This window comes from Arachis hypogaea, chromosome 14 (assembly GCF_003086295.3).
Source record: "Arachis hypogaea cultivar Tifrunner chromosome 14, arahy.Tifrunner.gnm2.J5K5, whole genome shotgun sequence".
Classification (NCBI taxonomy): Eukaryota; Viridiplantae; Streptophyta; class Magnoliopsida; order Fabales; family Fabaceae; genus Arachis; species Arachis hypogaea.
The window spans coordinates 119,516,880-119,536,897 of record NC_092049.1 but is presented as its reverse complement, the minus strand read 5'-3'; the positions used below and the strand labels follow the sequence as shown (position 1 = coordinate 119,536,897).

At 31.8% G+C, this 20,018-nt stretch overlaps 1 protein-coding gene and 3 pseudogenes across 1 annotated transcript; all 4 read left to right on the top strand.

Moving 5' to 3' along the window:
• Window positions 1–724: 724 nt before the first annotated feature.
• On the top strand, window positions 725–12,976 carry LOC112743028 (probable purine permease 4; annotated as a pseudogene).
• A 422-nt stretch (window positions 12,977–13,398) lies between these two features.
• LOC112743027 (probable purine permease 4) lies at window positions 13,399–14,238 on the top strand. Its single transcript, XM_029292505.1, has one exon. It carries the CDS (start codon window positions 13,399–13,401, stop codon window positions 14,236–14,238), a length of 840 nt encoding a protein of 279 aa, XP_029148338.1.
• Window positions 14,239–14,711: 473 nt separating this feature from the next.
• Window positions 14,712–15,610, top strand: LOC112743026 (probable purine permease 4; annotated as a pseudogene).
• Window positions 15,611–16,162: 552 nt separating this feature from the next.
• On the top strand, window positions 16,163–18,248 carry LOC112743025 (uncharacterized; annotated as a pseudogene).
• Window positions 18,249–20,018: the final 1,770 nt, after the last annotated feature.

Below are 20,018 nucleotides of genomic sequence, written 5' to 3'. Positions count from 1 at the left end.
ACATTGGCAGAGGCAATGGCCATAATCCAAGATATTCAAATTTTAATGAAGAGTGTACCTGAAAAGGGAATGACCTGGACTCCCAGAAATGGAAATTGTCTAGCCCATGTAGTGGCAAAAGCAGCAGAAGCAGAAACATTACGAGCGAGTTGGAGCACTAAACCACCTACAGACATACAGAACATTATCAGAAGTGAATTTCAAATGTGAAGCAAGAACTATAAAGAATTATAGTAAATATCAAATTAGGCAAAAAGAAGATGCTCGAACCAAGTAAGGAGACAGGAAAGTCTGGATACAATCCAAATCGTTAATGATCTGAGACAGAGGATCTGCATGCAACCCAAGGCGACAGTGGTACACGGATGGTGCTGCGGGATTAAGAAGCCGAGCAGGGCCAGGGCGGTCTCAGCGGTGGGGAACTATGGAGGCACCAGAATTCAACTGCTGGGCGAAACCTCGACAAGAACAGGCTCTGGCGGCGTTGCTCTACAACCCAAGGCAACGGTGGTACTCGGATGGTGCTGCGGGATCAAGAAGCAGAGCAGGGCCAAGGCGGTCTCAGCAGTGGCGAACTATGGAGGAAGCGGAATCCAACTGCCGGGCGAAACCCCGACAAGAACAGGCTCTGGCGGCGTTGCTCCGGTTGCGTCCCTATCAGGCAGGGGTTCATTTATTGCTCTGATTTGGTGGGTCGGACTCCAGCGGCAGGGGGTGGACGGCGATGAAAGCCTTTGACGATGATGTCCTGGCTGCTGCCACGGATGCAAGACGGTGTGTAGGCGGCTCAGACGCGAACACTCTTCGGGGATATCACTCCGGCAGCGTCGCCAAAGCGCAGGGGTCCCATCAACGATCTGTTTGCTGAAGAGAGGAAGCTGCTGCGTAGCCTGGCAAATTCAACATCTCTCCCGCGGTAAGGGTGGAAAAACACGGAGAGTTTGCAGGTCGGGTTGAGGCATGATCCCTGTTCTGGACTTGGGGTGGTCTGTTGGCCCAGGTCCCTGTCCAAAAAAAAAAAAATTCAGCACTGTTTTTTTAAATTATTTTTATTTTTCTATGAGATTTAAAAAAAAATTTCAAAAATTTTTTTTTTTTAAAACTCATCCAATCAAACTCAGTCTCTTTCTATTTTGATATTGGTTAATGAAAAACAATATTCCTATTCTAAAATAACAAAAAGTTTATTTCAGTTTATTGAGGAAAATATTGTATTTCATAAAATAAGGATCACAATTCATGGAAAAACAATAACTTTAGAACAATGCACAATAAAAGTATACAGAATACACCGAGCATACAAAAAAAAAACAGGTCCATTTAGTTATATTCATAACAAAGAAAAAAAAGACCCATATATTTTGGTCTTAAAAGTGACAAAGACCAACATATTTGTAATGATAAACCAAATTCGTTTCTAGGCCTATATATCTCGAAAAGGTACTCCAAGGCCCAAATAGTTGATACAAAAACATCAAAACACATTGCTATGACCTTGAAAAATGAAATGAAATGAATGAGCTTAATTATTTTTTGTTTTCACTTTTTATTTTAAATTTTTTCAGAAAACAAAAAAAAAGAACACTGGAAAATAAAATAAAATAACAAACCAAAAGAATCCTAATAATTTCTCACCGTGTTGGTTACTTGGATTCTGCGCCATTGACTTGCAGAACAAAAATACAGCAAATCCCAAATAAAGAAAACTTCAAATTCAAACACACTCTTGAACTCATTAAGTAACATGTGACTAGTGAGGTTTGTATTTATGTAACAAGCATATATAGATACAAAGGAATGAAGCTTAAAGGGGTGGAAACATGAAAGATGAAACAATAAATTAAATGGACAACGTAGCATTTCATTTGTCTTATACTATGCTTGCCTTTCAAGGCAATTAGCAATAACAATGTGGTCAATTTATTAGACCATCTTGGCTACTCAAAGTCAAATGAAAAATTAAAAAAAAAAAATAACAAATAAATTTCTACAAATTTATATTTTAAATAAATTAATCTTCAAAAAAATAATAATAAATTTTTTTTAAAATAACAAAAATGGATAAGCTAGTTTAAATTAAGATCTTTTATCATAATTATAAAGGCTAAATTAAAGGTAATATTGTCCATATTTATTATTTTAGATGATTTTATTGATATTTTTTTAAAAAAACTAATCTGTTCGAAGTATAAATTTTCAGGAATTTATTTGTTACTTTATTCAAAACAAAACAAAAAAAATCATCAAACCAAAACCCTTAAAACCAAGACCAAAAGAGATATTTTTTTTATAGTATTCTTCAATTTCTGTGATTTGACAAGTCAAATATTAATTCATTGCAAATTTAAATTTTATTTAAGGGTTTGTTATTGATTAATTAATTAATGTATATACAAGGCATGATTCAAACTTTTGATATTTATTTAAGCAAATTAGTGAGCTAACCACTAAATCTACTCAAATTAGTTACATAATTTTTCTTTAGAACAATGCAAAACTCTTTAGAGCATCTCCAATGCTTAATTTTAGTTTCATTTCATTTTGAATCCTACAAAGTGTCATATAAATATTTGTGAGATCATATATAATAAAAATTGATTTGATATTCAATATAAAATTTGTCACTCCAATGCTTGGTTTTATTTTAATTTATTAACAATATTATAATATTTATTTAATAAATTTAATGGATATACAAGTGAATGTATTATGTTAGTCTTTCTTTAAAATGATATAGTATCTCGTTAATGATACAAGTATCATTTTAAAGATTATATCTAAAAATCAAAAGTAATACTCAAAATGTTAGTTTGGATGGATTTTTTTGAGTTAAAAAATATTCTTTTAAAAAAATAAAATACTTTTATTCAATTTAAAATCTATTTAAATACGTTTTAAAAAAAATATCTTTATTAAAAAAAGTAAATTATTTTTTTTTAAATCTAACAATACCCTACTTTAAAAAAATAAATAAAAACAAAAGACATTTTTAATATGTAAAAATTCTTTTTAAAAAGTTTATCTAAATATAAAATAATTTTTATCTGTTAAACAATATTTTTTAAAAATAAAAAATTAAATATTTTTTTAAAAATCAATCCAAACTAATTCAAAAAAATACTTTATTAAAATTGCTCTTATTTTACTTGTATATTATATTTGCCTCCGCTGCGTAAATTTTCTAGACGTAGGGTTTAAGTTTAATCATAAAAAAGTGTGACAAGCGAAAAAAATTTTGGAGCGATATAGAAGAATCTTGGTTGGTATCTGAATTTGAAGCATGAAGCTTGAAGACAATAATTACAAAACAGAACTTGACATAACTAAAAGAAGTTGGCTGACTCTAGTGATTGAGACATCATATATGACCTCAAAGCAATTTTAAGCGAACACTTTTTTTATTCTAAGTTTGTTAATCTATTTTTGACGTTTAAACCTAAATTAGCCGGACACATAAAAAATTACTCATATTTTATTAGAGTAAGGTTTTATTTGAAGAAAACAATTATGATGTGGTTAATTAACTTGGGAATGTTAAATCTTTTTTTCCTTGAGAAATGTTAAATGTTTGTATCTCGACCAATATAATATATAATTCAAATTTTAACTATTCGATTAATTAGTTTTGAATATTTTAATTAATACATCTTAATTACTTTATATTTACTTTTGATATTTTTAGCTAACAATATCAAGTTCTACGATAACTACAATTGATAACATTTAAATTTTTTATTCATTTTTTTCCACCGTTTTAATTTTTGTTTTTCTTATTTAAATCTCAGCAACATGTTTCATCCTCTTCCTTCTATTTCACCCTCAATTTTATTTTCTTCATCACTATTCAATATTCACCCACTAATGCTTAATTAATGCTTAATTATATATATATCAGCAATTTTTTTTCAACCCCACTACATTTCTTTTATAATAAATATCATTTTGACATTAATATTTTTTAATATTCAAGCAGACGTTCTTTTTATTTTGTTAAATTAAAAAATAATTTACATAGACAATTAATTAGTATTGATTTTAGTATGAGGTTAGAGATATTATTTTTGAATTTTAAATGGATGAAAGAAATATACAAAAAATATTAAATTTAAATATGTATCTCTATAATCATTTTATCCTATTAATTATTAATTAAAAATGGCTTATTAGTATAACTAGCTGATGTATTATTTTTTTTACGGTGAGTTATAAAAGATTTAACCTAACACGTATGCCTAGTAAAAAGTCTTATTAACATTTAAAAATAGATTTTAAAAATATTACAAAAAAAATCTATTAAAATTTATTAAAAAATTCAATCTACTTAATATTCTCAAATTTAAAATATATATTTAATATACAATATAATTATTTTTTTTAGTTTTTTATGATATCTTCAATTCAATTAGTGGTAGGCCAATGATTTTTTTTTGGTGACTGGTAGGCCAATGATTTAAAATCTGTTTAAAATTTATTTTTAATTAATAAATTATTACGTATATAAAATATAACAGGTGCAAAATTACATACAGAGAAAAGGGGGTAATAGTCCCCTAATTTTAATTTTTTATATATAAATTATATATAAATTTTAGTTTAGTCTTTTTTAAAATTTTATTTTAGTCTAATTTTATTGTATAAATATTTTTAATCCCCTTTAATATTTCATCTAACTCTACCCCTAAGATATAATTTAAACTTTTAATATTTACTTAATTAAGCAAATGAGTAAAATGAATATTCCACAAATTTAACTTATTAAATATACACATTAACTAAACACGTATAGTAAATAGTAATTTACTATGAAAAAGTTTTGGGGCAGCAATTTTATTGAATTTTGGCCAGCATGTAACCAGCAGAGAAATGTGAGCCATTGAATGAAATCTCACACCAATTTCACACCATTAAATCATCATCTATTATATCTATTATATATCTCTAATTTTAAGGCCAAAATGTGCCACATATCATTCTCTCATTGTAATTGAAATCAAATCTTTCCCTCCAAAATTAAAGAACTCTCCCCTCTTCTCTCTTCCTTTCTCTATCTCTTTCCCTCCAAAATTAAAGAACTCTATCTCTCTTATATATCATTATCAATCACTAATTACGAATTTGACAATCAAAATATACAACATAATATTCTCTAATTGTATTTAAATTAAATTAAAATTAAAATTAAAATATAGCTATATTATATATTATATTTATATATTACTAACTAATTTAATAACTAAAATATGTCACATGACACTCTCTTATTAAAATTTAGATAAAATATTTTCCTCTAAAATTAGTAAACATTCTTCTTATATTTTCTTATCTACCTCTCTCTTTTTTTCTATTTTTCTTTATCCTTCCCACTCTATATATAATTTATAATTCATATTTTATATTAGTAATTTGACAAATCAAAATGTGTCACCAGATATTTTCATTATAATTAAAATAAAAATTTTTCTTAGCTTCCAAAATTAACAAACTCCCTCTCTCATTCTTCTTCTTTATCTTTCTCTCTCCTTTCTCTCATTCTTTATTTTTCTCTACCTTTAAGTTCTACGAAAAATAGAATTAACAACATAATATAATTTAAATTAAAAATATTATTATATATATATATTTTTTATTTAATTTTAAATTTTTACTGCTTATCTTTTTAATATATATTTTTACTTTTTTTTAAGATTTATTACATATAATTTTAAAAAAATACTAATGTTGTGATTAAAAGTTAAAATTAAGATTCAATTATTTAAAAAAAATAAGTTAATTTTATAACTATCAATATAAATTTTTTTTATGTTAGTATCTAATTATATTTTTATATATATAGAAAAAATATTATTTTTAAATAGCAAGCATAAAAATTAATTATTTCTATTTGTACAACAAACTTAATATCTAATCAAATATAAAAATATACACATTAAATTCTTTTAAATTTTAGATAACGAATGTTAAAATTAAGTAAAAAATTAAATTCTTTCATTTGAAAATAATAACTAAAACACTTATTATTTAATTTTGTTTAAGACTTTGGTCTTCTTAGTCGACAGGGACTTTTGCCTCTTACGACCATTTTATAAAAGTAGTTTAATGTTATAAATTTTTTGTATCATAATTTATAATACCAGGATCGACGTAATTTTAAAAAATTTATATTCCCGTAATAGTATTACAGGTAAAAATACTAGTTGATGGCTATTTGATGGCTACCAATCACAAAAATTACTGGCCCTAACATTGCTCAATTACTATTTAGACGTCAATGAGGAATTGATGAAACGAAGTTAGAAAAAAAGAGGATGGGTTTGATTTGGTACCCTCATTGCACCAACCAACGTGGTGTCATTATCATTTGCTATTTTGCTTCCTTTTATTTTCATTCTTTCAAACCTATGCTTGCTTGGACAATAAATTCTTCTTATGAAGCATCAATGATCTGCAATCTCATAAATTTAGAATTTTGATTTGTTGCACGAATTAGCAAGCAGGGCCATCTTGAGTTAGACTAAAAGATTATGATAAAAATGGAGTGATTTTAAAATACAGAAATCGAAAAGAACTTGAGCGAGCATTATAAATCAGAGGACTTTGAAATTCTCTCAACCCCAACAATGCAATTAAGAGTATAAACTTAACAGAAAAATTCAGTTAGAAGAGAAAATCAAAACGGCAAAAAAAAAAAAAAAGAGTGAAGGATACATAATGGAGTCAAGGCGAGCAATTAAAGATTAAAAAAGAGAGTTAAAGTAAAAGTATGTTTGTTTAGACTTTAGATACATTGCATTACGCCCTTTAATGATTTCTACCGAAAAAGGAAAACCGTATCGTATCCTTGGTTGTGTTGGTCACCACCTTCAAAGGTGCAAAAGAACTTGCTAAAAAACTATGCACGTTTATGAAATTGACAAAAGTAAAATCATGGTGATGTAATTATTATTCGTGTAACATCACAACGGGAAGCAAGGCAGTCTTTAGCTACCCCGGTTACCGAAACTAGATAAAAAAGGGAGAGCTACTAGCGAACCTGCAATTATGATTATTATAGTATTACATTTATATAGCACAATAACTTTCTCGGTTCTTCCTAGAAATATCTTCAATCTTTGCTAGGAAGATTTATAAAAAAATTTTTCGATTCTAGGTGGTTGCATTTCTCTTCTCCAATTCTTCTTATTTATATTCTTGTTTTGCTTTGTCACAAAAAATGAATCACGGTCTACTATTACTACTACTACTGCTACTGCTACTACTACTTATACTACTTATAATAATAATAATAATAATAATAATTATAATAATAATAATAATAATTCCATTCAGGCAGCTATTGTCTATTGTAAAAGTTTATTTGGCCAAACATCTGATTTTTCATTCTGATGTTTTATTTTGGAGTGAATTGTGTAAAATTTTAATTTATTCAGAATAATTTAAATTAAAAGAAAAAAGAGTTTTTTTTTGGGACAATAATTCTTTGTTAAACTAAAAGATGATGATAAAAATTGAGTGATTTTAGAATACAGAAATTGGAAAGAACTTGAGCGAACATTGTAAATCAGAGGACTTTGAAATTCCCTCAACCCCAAACAATGCAATTAAGAGTATAAACTTGACAGAAAAATTCAGTTAGAAGAGAGAATCAAAACAAAACAAAAAAAAGAGAGTGAAGGATACAGAATAGAGTCAAGGCATGCAATTAAAGCTTAAAAAAGAGAGTTAAAGTGAAAGTAATGTTTGTTTAGACTTTTGATACATTGCATTACGCCCTTTAATGATTCCTACCGAAAAAGAAAAACCGTGTCGTATTCTTGGTTGTGTTGGTCACCACCTTTAAAGGTGCAAAAGAACTTGCTAAAAAATTACGCACGTTTATGAAATTGACAAAAGTAAAATCATGGTGATGTAGTTGTTATTTGTGTAACATCACAACGGAAAGCAAGGCAGCCTTTAGCTACCCTGGTTACCGAAACTAGAGAACAAGGGAGAGCTACTAGCAAACCTGCAATTATGATAATTATAGTATTACATTTACATAGCACAATAACTTTCTCGGTTCTTCCTAGAAATATCTTCAATCTTTGCTAGGAAGATTTATAGAAACTTTTTTCGATTCTAGGTGGTTGCATTTCTCTTCTCCAATTCTTCTTATTTATATTCTTGTTTTGCTTTGTCACAAAAAATAACCACTATCTACTGCTACTGCTACTGCTACTGCTACTGCTACTGCTACTGCTAATAATAATAATAATAATAATAATAATAATAATAATAATAATAATAATAATAATAATTCCATTCAGGTAGCTATTGTCTATTGTAAAAGTTCATTTGGCCAAACATCTGCTTTTTTCATTCTGATGTTTTATTTTGGAGTGAATTGTGTAAAATTTTAATTTATTCAGAATAATTTAAATTAAAAGAAAAAAAAAGAGTTTTTTTTGGGACAATAATTCTTTGTTAGACTAAAAGATTATGATAAAAATTGAGTGATTTTAGAATACAGAAATTGGAAAGAACTTGAGCGAGCATTGTAAATCAGAGGACTTTGAAATCTCCTCAACCCCAAACAATGCAATTAAGAGTATAAACTTGAAAGAAAAATTCAGTTAGAAGAAAGAATCAAAACGGAAAAAAAAAGGAGAGTGAAGGATACAGAATGGAGTCAAGGCGTGCAATTAAAGCTTAAAAAAGAGAGTTAAAGTGAAAGTAATGTTTGTTTAGACTTTAGATACATTGCATTACGCCCTTTAATAATTCCTACCGAAAAAGGAAAACCGTGTCGTATCCTTGGTTGTTTTGGTCACCACCTTCAAAGGTGCCAAAGAACTTGCTAAAAAACTACGCACGTTTATGAAATTGACAAAAGTAAAATAATGGTGATGTAATTATTATTCGTGTAACATCACAACGGGAACCAAGACAGCCTTTAGCTACCCCGGTTACCGAAACTAGAGAACAAGGGAGAGCTACTAGCAAATCTGTAATTATGATAATTATAGTATTACATATAGGACCGTCAAAATGGGCTAAACCCATCGGGTCGGCCCGTTTACCCATTTAAATGGGCAGGCTTTGCCTCTAAAATTAAGCCCGTTTAAATTTCGGACTAAACAGGTTGAGCCCGATTAACCCGAAAAAAATGACGGGTTAAACGGGCTAGCCCGTGGGCTAAACGGGTAGCCTGTTTAATTTTTTTTTACATTTTTTAAAAAAAAGTAGCACTTTCAGCTAATATTTCTCTCGATCCGACCCGAAAATCCGACCCATCAGCTAAAAAAATATTATTTTTTAATGGTTTTTGACCTAAAAGTGGTATTTTTTGTCAAAAATATTTTTCAAAAAATAAAATAAAATGATAAACGGACTGGTCCGTTTAATCCATCGGACTGACCATAAATGGTCCGGGCTAGAAAATTCTAGCCCGCGAATAAAGCGGACTTAAACGGGCCAGCCCGTTTAACCCACGGGCTTAACGGACCGGGCCTAAATGAGCCGGGCTAGCCCGTTTGACAGCCCTAATTACATAGCACAATAACTTTCTCGGTTCTTCCTAGAAATATCTTCAATCTTTGCTAGGAAGATTTATAGAAACTTTTTTCGATTCTAAGTGGTTACATTTCTCTTCTTCAATTCTTCTTATTTATATTCTTGTTTTGCTTTGCCACAAAAAATGAACCACTGTCTACTATTACTACTGCTACTACTGCTACTGCTACTACTAATGCTACTACTACTGCTGCTTATAATAATAATAATAATAATAATAATAATAATAATAATAATAATAATAATAATAATAATAATAATAATAATAATAATTCCATTCAGACAGCTATTGTCTATTGTAAAAGTTCATTTGGCCAAACATCTGATTTTTCATTCTGATATTTTATTTTGGAGTGAATTGTGTAAAATTTTAATTTATTCAGAATAATTTAAATTAAACGAAAAAAAAGAGTTTTTTTTTTTTGTGACAATAATTCTTTGTTAGACTAAAAGATTATGATAAAAATTGAGTGATTTTAGAATACAGAAATTGGAAAGAACTTGAGTGAGCATTGTAAATCAGAGGACTTTGAAATCCCCTCAACCCCAAACAATGCAATTAAGAGTATAAACTTGAAAGAAAAATTCAGTTAGAAGAGAGAATCAAAACGAAAAAAAAAAGGAGAGTGAAGGATACAGAATGGAGTCAAGGCGTGCAATTAAAGCTTTAAAAAGAGAGTTAAAGTGAAAGTAATGTTTGTTTAGACTTTAGATACATTGCATTACGCCCTTTAATGATTCCTACCGAAAAAAGGAAAACCGTGTCGTATCCTTGGTTGTGTTGGTCACCACCTTCAAAGGTGCAAAAGAACTTGCTAAAAAACTACGCACGTTTATGAAATTGACAAAAGTAAAATCATGGTGATGTAATTATTATTCGTGTAACATTACAACGGGAACCAAGGCAGCCTTTAGCTACCCCAGTTACCGAAATTAGAGAACAAGAGAGAGCTACTAGCAAACCTGCAATTATGATAGTTATAGTATTACATATAGGACCGTCAAAATGGGCTAAACCCATCGGACCAGCCCGTTTACCCGTTTAAATGGGCAGGCTTTGCCTCTAAAATTAAGCCCGTTTAAAATTCGGACTAAACAGGTTGAGCCCGATTAACCCGAAAAAAATGACGGGTTAAACGGGCTAGCCCGTGGGCTAAACGGGTAACCCGTTTAATTTTTTTTAAAAAAGTAGCACTTTTAGCAAATATTTCTCCCGATCCGACCCGAAAATCCGACCCATCAGCTAAAAAATATTATTTTTAATGGTTTTTGACCTAAAAGTGGTATTTTTTGTCAAAAATATTTTTCAAAAAATAAAATAAAATGATAAACGGGCTGGTCCGTTTAACCCATCGGACTGACCATAAATGGTCCGGGCTAGAAAATTCTAGCCCGCGAATAAAGTGGGCTTAAACGGGTCAGCCCCTTTTAACCCACGGGCTTAACGGGCCGGGCCTAAATGGGCCGGACTAGCCCGTTTGATAGCCCTAATTACATAGCACAATAACTTTCTCGGTTCTTCCTAGAAATATCTTCAATCTTTGCTAGGAAGATTTATAGAAACTTTTTTCGATTCTAGGTGGTTACATTTCTCTTCTTCAATTCTTCTTATTTATATTCTTGTTTTGCTTTGTCACAAAAAATGAACCACTGTCTACTATTACTACTGCTACTACTGCTACTGCTACTACTATTGCTACTGCTACTGCTACTGCTATTGCTACTTATAATAATAATAATAATAATAATAATAATTCCATTCAGGCAGCTATTGCCTATTGTAAAAGTTCATTTGGCCAAACATCTAATTTTACATTCTAATATTTTATTTTGGAGTGAATTGTGTAAAATTTTAATTTATTCAAAATAATTTAAATTAAATGAAAAAAAAAGAGTTTTTTTGTGACAATAATTCTTTGTTAGACTAAAAGATTATGATAAAAATTGAGTGATTTTAGAATACAGAAATTTTTGAATGAGATGCGTTAATTTTAATTTTTGAATGAAATTTTTTTGTTATATTACGGAGTTAGAGAAAAAAATGATTAAAAATTGTGTAGGAGGCTTATGGTTGATTTTAAAATTTTGCATGATTTGGTTAATTCAAAAATCAAATATGGTTTTTAGTTAACCAAAAATTTAGGCATGCTCTCAAAATGTTGGTAAGACTGATAAACTGGTTAATATATCATAAAATTGGTGGAACCCACTTTTATGTCAAGTATGCCTAAATGTGAGTTGTCAAACTTGTGCTCATACAAGAATTTCTCAATGGAAACACATCCTATTCAAATATGACTTTGAGTAAATTAACTATGGGACGTGTTCAGTGAGGTGTTGACATCCAACCACTTAATTCTCTGTCTCTTTAGACATAACTTCTTCTACATGCACATTAGTTTTTCACTTAATTCTATGTCTCTTTAGACATAACTTCTTCTACATACACATCAGTTTTTTGTTTCTGTTTATCAAATTTCTCTTCTCTTTCATGGGGAATACTACGTCACAAGAGCTCCAACGAACAAAAACGACAAAATCAAAATTGAAGAAGAAGACAAAAACTACGAAATCAACAATGAAGAAGAAGAAGAAACAGAATCATCAGAAATGGGCAACAAGGAAAGACAAGAAGAACTGCATGCAACAGAAAAAAAATTTACCAAAAACAAGATGTACATGCTGGTTCTGAGTTACTTTCTTCTTGTTGTGGGTTCGGTTTCTTCAACCATACTTTCAAAATATTATTTCACTCACAAAGGTGCAAGCGAATGGCTTTAAACCTGGCTTCAGTGTTCGGATTTTCCCCTTTTACTTATCCCCATTTTTCTTCCATATTTTATACTTAAATCCACCATCCGAAAACCTTTTACTGATTTCAATAGAAAGATTCTAACTTTATTGATCTTTCTTGGAATCATACTCGAAATCAATAATGTTATTTTTTCATATGCCGCTTCATATCTTCTAGTTTCAACCTCATCACTTCTTCTTTCTTCCCAACTTGGTTTCAATCTTGTTCTCTCTGTCATCATGGGGAAGCAAAAGATAACATTTGGAATCTCACCACCGTGATTCTCATCACGTTGAGCTACATCCTTTTCGAATCGAATTCCAGTAGAGAAAGACCAAAAAGTCTAACGGAAAGAGAGTACTTCATCGGATTCATTTGCACCATTAGCAAAGGTTTGTTGTATGCTTTGTACCTTGCCGTTATGGAGAAGATCAACAAGAAGGTTGATTGCTACGAGATGGTGATAGAGATGCAGCTGGACATGGAGGTGACGCGACAACGCTGGCCACCGTGGTAATGGTGTTCCTAGACGGATTATGGGATTTGAAGAAAGAAGTCAAATTGGTGTTTGACAAAGGAGAAAGGATTTACTGGGTTTTGACCGGGGAAACCACCGGGTCCTTTTCTTGCTAATGTTTCCAATTTTGAATTGTTAGATTTACACAATTCTAGCTTGCGGGAGGGTGTTACCTAAATTATTTTTTTTATCAATAATAGACTTATGAGTGTAATTATTTTTTAGTGAGAGTACATAAAGAGTACATAGTATAAAAGGTGTAATAACTCAACAAATATTTTTACACAATTCTAGCTTGCGGGAGGGTGTTAACTAAATTATTTTTTTATCAATAATAGACTTATCAGTGTAATTATTTTTTAGTGAGAGTATATAAAGAGTACATCGTATAAAAGGTGTAATAACTCAACAAATATTTTTACACAATTCTAGCTTGCGGGGGGTGTTACCTAAATTACTTCTCTGTCTCTTTAGACATAACATCTTCTACATACACATCAGTTATTTGTTTCTGTTTATCAAATCTCTCTTCTCTTTCATGGAGAATATTACGTCACAAGAGCCAGTGGTTCCAACGAACAAAAATGACGAAATCAACATTGAAGAAGAAGACAAAAACTACGAAATCAACATTGAAGAAGAAGAAAAAGCAGAATCATCGAAAATGGGCAACAAAGAAAGACAAGAAGAACTGCATGCAACAGATAAAAAAATTACCAGAAACAAGAGGTATATGCTGGTTCTGAGTTACTTTCTTCTTGTTGTAGGTTTGGTCTCTTCAACCATACTTTCAAAATATTATTTCACCCACAAAGGTGCAAGCGAATGGCTTTCAATCTGGCTTCAGTGTTCGGGTTTTTCCTTTTTACTTATCCCCATTTTTCTTCCATATTCTATACTCAAATCCACCATCCAAAAACCTTTTACTGATTTCAATAGAAAGATTCTAACTTTATTGATCTTGCTTGGAATCATACTCGAAATCAATAATGTTATTTTTTCATATGCCGCTTCATATCTTCCAGTTTCAACCTCATCACTTCTTCTTTCTTCCCAACTTGGTTTCAATCTTGTTCTCTCTGTCATCATGGGGAAGCAAAAGATAACATTTTGGAATCTCACCACCGTGATTCTCATCACGTTGTGCTACATCCTTCTCACATTGAATTCCAATAGAGAAAGACCAAAAAGTCTAACGGAGAGGGAGTACTTCATCGGATTCTTTTGCACCATTAGCGAAGGTTTGTTGTATGCTTTGTACCTTGCCGTTGTGGAGAAGATCAACAAGAAGATCGATTGCTACGAGATGGTGATGGAGATGCAGCTGGTCATGGAGGTGACGGCGACGGCGCTGACCACCGTGGAATGGTGTTCCTAGACGGATTCTGCGATTTGAAGAAAGAAGCCAAATTTGTGTTTGACAAAAGAGAAAGGATTTACTGGGTTTTTATCGGGAAAACCACCGGGCCAAGTTTGAATTGTTAGAATTACACAATTCTAGCTTGCGGGAGGGTGTTATCAGTGTAATTATTTTTTAGTGAGAGTACATAAAGATTACATAGTATAAAAAGTGTAATAACTCAACAAATATTTTTACACAATTCTTGCTTGCGGGAGGGTGTTAACTAAATTATTTTTTTATCAATAATAGATTTATCAGTGTAATTATTTTTTAGTGAGAGTACATAAAGATTACATAGTATAAAAGGTGTAATAACTCAACAAATATTTTTACACAATTCTAGCTTGCGGGAGGGTGTTACCTAAATTACTTCTCTGTCTCTTTAGACATAACTTCTTCTATATACATATCAGTTTTTGTTTCTGTTTATCAAATCCCTCTTCTCTTTCATGGAGAATACTATGTCACAAGAGCCAACAAAAACGACGAAATCAACATTGAACAAGAAGAATAAGCAGAATTATCAGAATTGGGCAACAAGGAAAGACAAGAAGAATTGCATGTAACAGATCAAAAATTTACCAGAAACAAGAGGTACATGCTGGTTCTGAGTTACTTTCTTCTTCTTGTGGGTTTGGTCTCTTCAACCATACTTTCAAAATATTATTTCATCCACAAAGGTGCAAGCGAATGGCTTTCAACCTGGCTTCAGTGTTTGGGTTTTCCCCTTTTACTTATCCCTATTTTTCTTCCATATTTTATACTCAAATCCACCATCCGAAAACCTTTTACTGATTTCAATAGAAAGATTCTAACTTTATTGATCTTCCTTAGAATCATACTCGAAATCAATAATGTTATTTTTTCATATGCTGCTTCATATCTTCTCATTTCAACCTCATCACTTCTTCTTTCTTCCCAACTTGGTTTCAATCTTGTTCGCTCTGTCATCATGGGGAAGCAAAAGATAACATTTTGGAATCTCACACCACCGTGATTCTCACCACGTTGAGCTACATCCTTCTCGCATTGAATTCCAGTAGAGAAAGACCAAAAAGTCAAACAGAGAGAGTACTTCATCGGATTCATTTGCACCATTAGCGAAGGTTTGTTGTATGCTTTGTACTTTGCCGTTGTGGAGAAGATCAACAAGAAGGTTGATTGCTACGAGATGGTGATAGAGATGCAGCTGGACATGGAGGTGACGGCGACGACGCTGGCCACCGTTGTAATGGTGTTCCTAGACGGATTCTGGTATTTGAAGAAAGAAGCCAAATTGGTGTTTGACAAAGGAGAAAGGATTTATTGGGTTTTGATCGGGGAAACCACCGGGTCCTTTTCTTGCTAATGTTTCTAAGTTTGAATTGTTAGATTTACACAATTCTAGCTTGCAGGAGGGTGTTACCTAAATTATTTTTTTTATCAATAATATACTTATTAGTGTAATTATTTTTTAGTGAGAGTACATAAAAGAATACATAGTATAAAAGATGTAATAACTCAACAAATATTTTTACAAAATTCTAGCTTGCGGGAGGGTGTTAACTAAATTATTATTTTTTATCAAGAATAGACTTATCAGTGTAATTATTTTTTAGTGAGAGTACATAAAGAGTACATAGTGTTAAAGGTGTAATAACTCAACAAATATTTTTACACAATTCTAGCTTCTGGGAGGGTGTTATCTAAATTACTTCTCTGTCTCTTTAGACATAACTTCTTTTACATACACATCAGTTTTTTGTTTCTATTTATCAAATCCCTCTTCATTTTCTTGAAGAATACTACGTCATAAGAGCCAGTGGTTCCAACGAACAAAAACGACGAAATCAACATTGAAGAAGAAGACAAAAACTACGAAATCAACATTGAAAAAAAAGAATAAGCAGAATCATCAGAAATGGGCAACAAGGAAAGACAAGAAGAACTGCTTGCAACAGATCAAAAATTTACCAGAAACAAGAGGTACATGCTGGTTCTGAGTTACTTTCTTCTTGTTGTGGATTCGGTCTCTTCAACCATACTTTCAAAATATTATTTCACCCAGAAAGGTGCAAGCGAATGGCATTCAACCTGACTTCAGTGTTCGGGTTTTTCCCTTTTACTTATCCCCATTTTTATTCCATATTCTATACTCAAATCCACCATCCGAAAACCTTTTACTGATTTCAATAGAAAGATTCTAACTTTATTGATCTTTCTTGGAATCATACTCGAAATCAATAATGTTATTTTTTCATATGCCGCTTCATATCTTCTAGTTTCAACCTCATCACTTCTTCTTTCTTCCCAACTTGGTTTCAATCTTGTTCTCTCTGTCATCATGGGGAAGCAAAAGATAACATTTTGGAATCTCACCACCGTGATTCTCATCACGTTGTGCTACATCCTTCTCACATTGAATTCCAATAGAGAAAGACCAAAAAGTCTAACGGAGAGGGAGTACTTCATCGGATTCTTTTGCACCATTAGCGAAGGTTTGTTGTATGCTTTGTACCTTGCCGTTGTGGAGAAGATCAACAAGAAGATCGATTGCTACGAGATGGTGATGGAGATGCAGCTGCTCATGGAGGTGACGGCGACGGCGCTGGCCACCGTGGAATGGTGTTCCTAGACGGATTCTGCGATTTGAAGAAAGAAGCCAAATTTGTGTTTGACAAAAGAGAAAGGATTTACTGGGTTTTTATCGGGAAAACCACCGGGCCAAGTTTGAATTGTTAGAATTACACAATTCCAGCTTGCGGGAGGGTGTTATCAGTGTAATTATTTCTTAGTGAGAGTACATAAATATTACATAGTATAAAAAGTGTAATAACTCAACAAATATTTTTACACAATTCTTGCTTGCGGGAGAGTGTTAACTAAATTATTTTTTTATCAATAATAGATTTATCAGTGTAATTATTTTTTAGTGAGAGTACATAAAGATTACATAGTATAAAAGGTGTAATAACTCAACAAATATTTTTACACAATTCTAGCTTGCGGGAGGGTGTTACCTAAATTACTTCTCTGTCTCTTTAGACATAACTTCTTCTATATACATATCAGTTTTTGTTTCTGTTTATCAAATCCCTCTTCTCTTTCATGGAGAATACTATGTCACAAGAGCCAACAAAAACGACGAAATCAACATTGAACAAGAAGAATAAGCAGAATTATCAGAATTGGGCAACAAGGAAAGACAAGAAGAATTGCATGCAACAGATCAAAAATTTACCAGAAACAAGAGGTACATGCTGGTTCTGAGTTACTTTCTTCTTCTTGTGGGTTTGGTCTCTTCAACCATACTTTCAAAATATTATTTCATCCACAAAGGTGCAAGCGAATGGCTTTCAACCTGGCTTCAGTGTTTGGGTTTTCCCCTTTTACTTATCCCTATTTTTCTTCCATATTTTATACTCAAATCCACCATCCGAAAACCTTTTACTGATTTCAATAGAAAGATTCTAACTTTATTGATCTTCCTTAGAATCATACTCGAAATCAATAATGTTATTTTTTCATATGCTGCTTCATATCTTCTCATTTCAACCTCATCACTTCTTCTTTCTTCCCAACTTGGTTTCAATCTTGTTCGCTCTGTCATCATGGGGAAGCAAAAGATAACATTTTGGAATCTCACACCACCGTGATTCTCACCACGTTGAGCTACATCCTTCTCGCATTGAATTCCAGTAGAGAAAGACCAAAAAGTCAAACAGAGAGAGTACTTCATCGGATTCATTTGCACCATTAGCGAAGGTTTGTTGTATGCTTTGTACTTTGCCGTTGTGGAGAAGATCAACAAGAAGGTTGATTGCTACGAGATGGTGATAGAGATGCAGCTGGACATGGAGGTGACGGCGACGACGCTGGCCACCGTTGTAATGGTGTTCCTAGACGGATTCTGGTATTTGAAGAAAGAAGCCAAATTGGTGTTTGACAAAGGAGAAAGGATTTATTGGGTTTTGATCGGGGAAACCACCGGGTCCTTTTCTTGCTAATGTTTCTAAGTTTGAATTGTTAGATTTACACAATTCTAGCTTGCAGGAGGGTGTTACCTAAATTATTTTTTTTATCAATAATATACTTATTAGTGTAATTATTTTTTAGTGAGAGTACATAAAAGAATACATAGTATAAAAGATGTAATAACTCAACAAATATTTTTACAAAATTCTAGCTTGCGGGAGGGTGTTAACTAAATTATTATTTTTTATCAAGAATAGACTTATCAGTGTAATTATTTTTTAGTGAGAGTACATAAAGAGTACATAGTGTTAAAGGTGTAATAACTCAACAAATATTTTTACACAATTCTAGCTTCTGGGAGGGTGTTATCTAAATTACTTCTCTGTCTCTTTAGACATAACTTCTTTTACATACACATCAGTTTTTTGTTTCTGTTTATCAAATCCCTCTTCATTTTCTTGGAGAATACTACGTCATAAGAGCCAGTGGTTCCAACGAACAAAAACGATGAAATCAACATTGAAGAAGAAGACAAAAACTACGAAATCAACATTGAAAAAAAAGAATAAGCAGAATCATCAGAAATGGGCAACAAGGAAAGACAAGAAGAACTGCTTGCAACAGATCAAAAATTTACCAGAAACAAGAGGTACATGCTGGTTCTGAGTTACTTTCTTCTTGTTGTGGATTCGGTCTCTTCAACCATACTTTCAAAATATTATTTCACCCAGAAAGGTGCAAGCGAATGGCTTTCAACCTGACTTCAGTGTTCGGGTTTTTCCCTTTTACTTATCCCCATTTTTAATCCATATTCTATACTCAAATCCACCATCCGAAAACCTTTTACTGATTTCAATAGAAAGATTCTAACTTTATTGATCTTCCTTAGAATCATACTCGAAATCAATAATGTTATTTTTTTATATGCCGCTTCATATCTTCCCATTTCAACCTCATCACTTCTTCTTTCTTCCCAACTTGGTTTCAATCTTGTTCGCTCTGTCATCATGGGGAAGCAAAAGATAACATTTTGGAATCTCACACCACCGTGATTCTCACCACGTTGAGCTACATCCTTCTCGCATTGAATTCCAGTAGACAAAGACCAAAAAGTCAAACAGAGAGAGTACTTCATCGGATTCATTTGCACCATTAGCGAAGGTTTGTTGTATGCTTTGTACTTTGCCGTTGTGGAGAAGATCAACAAGAAGGTTGATTGCTACGAGATGGTGATAGAGATGCAGCTGGACATGGAGGTGACGGCGACGACGCTGGCCACCGTTGTAATGGTGTTCCTAGACGGATTCTGGTATTTGAAGAAAGAAGCCAAATTGGTGTTTGACAAAGGAGAAAGGATTTATTGGGTTTTGATCGGGGAAACCACCGGGTCCTTTTCTTGCTAATGTTTCTAAGTTTGAATTGTTAGATTTACACAATTCTAGCTTGCAGGAGGGTGTTACCTAAATTATTTTTTTTTATCAATAATATACTTATTAGTGTAATTATTTTTTAGTGAGAGTACATAAAAGAATACATAGTATAAAAGATGTAATAACTCAACAAATATTTTTACAAAATTCTAGCTTGCGGGAGGGTGTTAACTAAATTATTATTTTTTATCAAGAATAGACTTATCAGTGTAATTATTTTTTAGTGAGAGTACATAAAGAGTACATAGTGTTAGAGGTGTAATAACTCAACAAATATTTTTACACAATTCTAGCTTCTGGGAGGGTGTTATCTAAATTACTTCTCTGTCTCTTTAGACATAACTTCTTTTACATACACATCAGTTTTTTGTT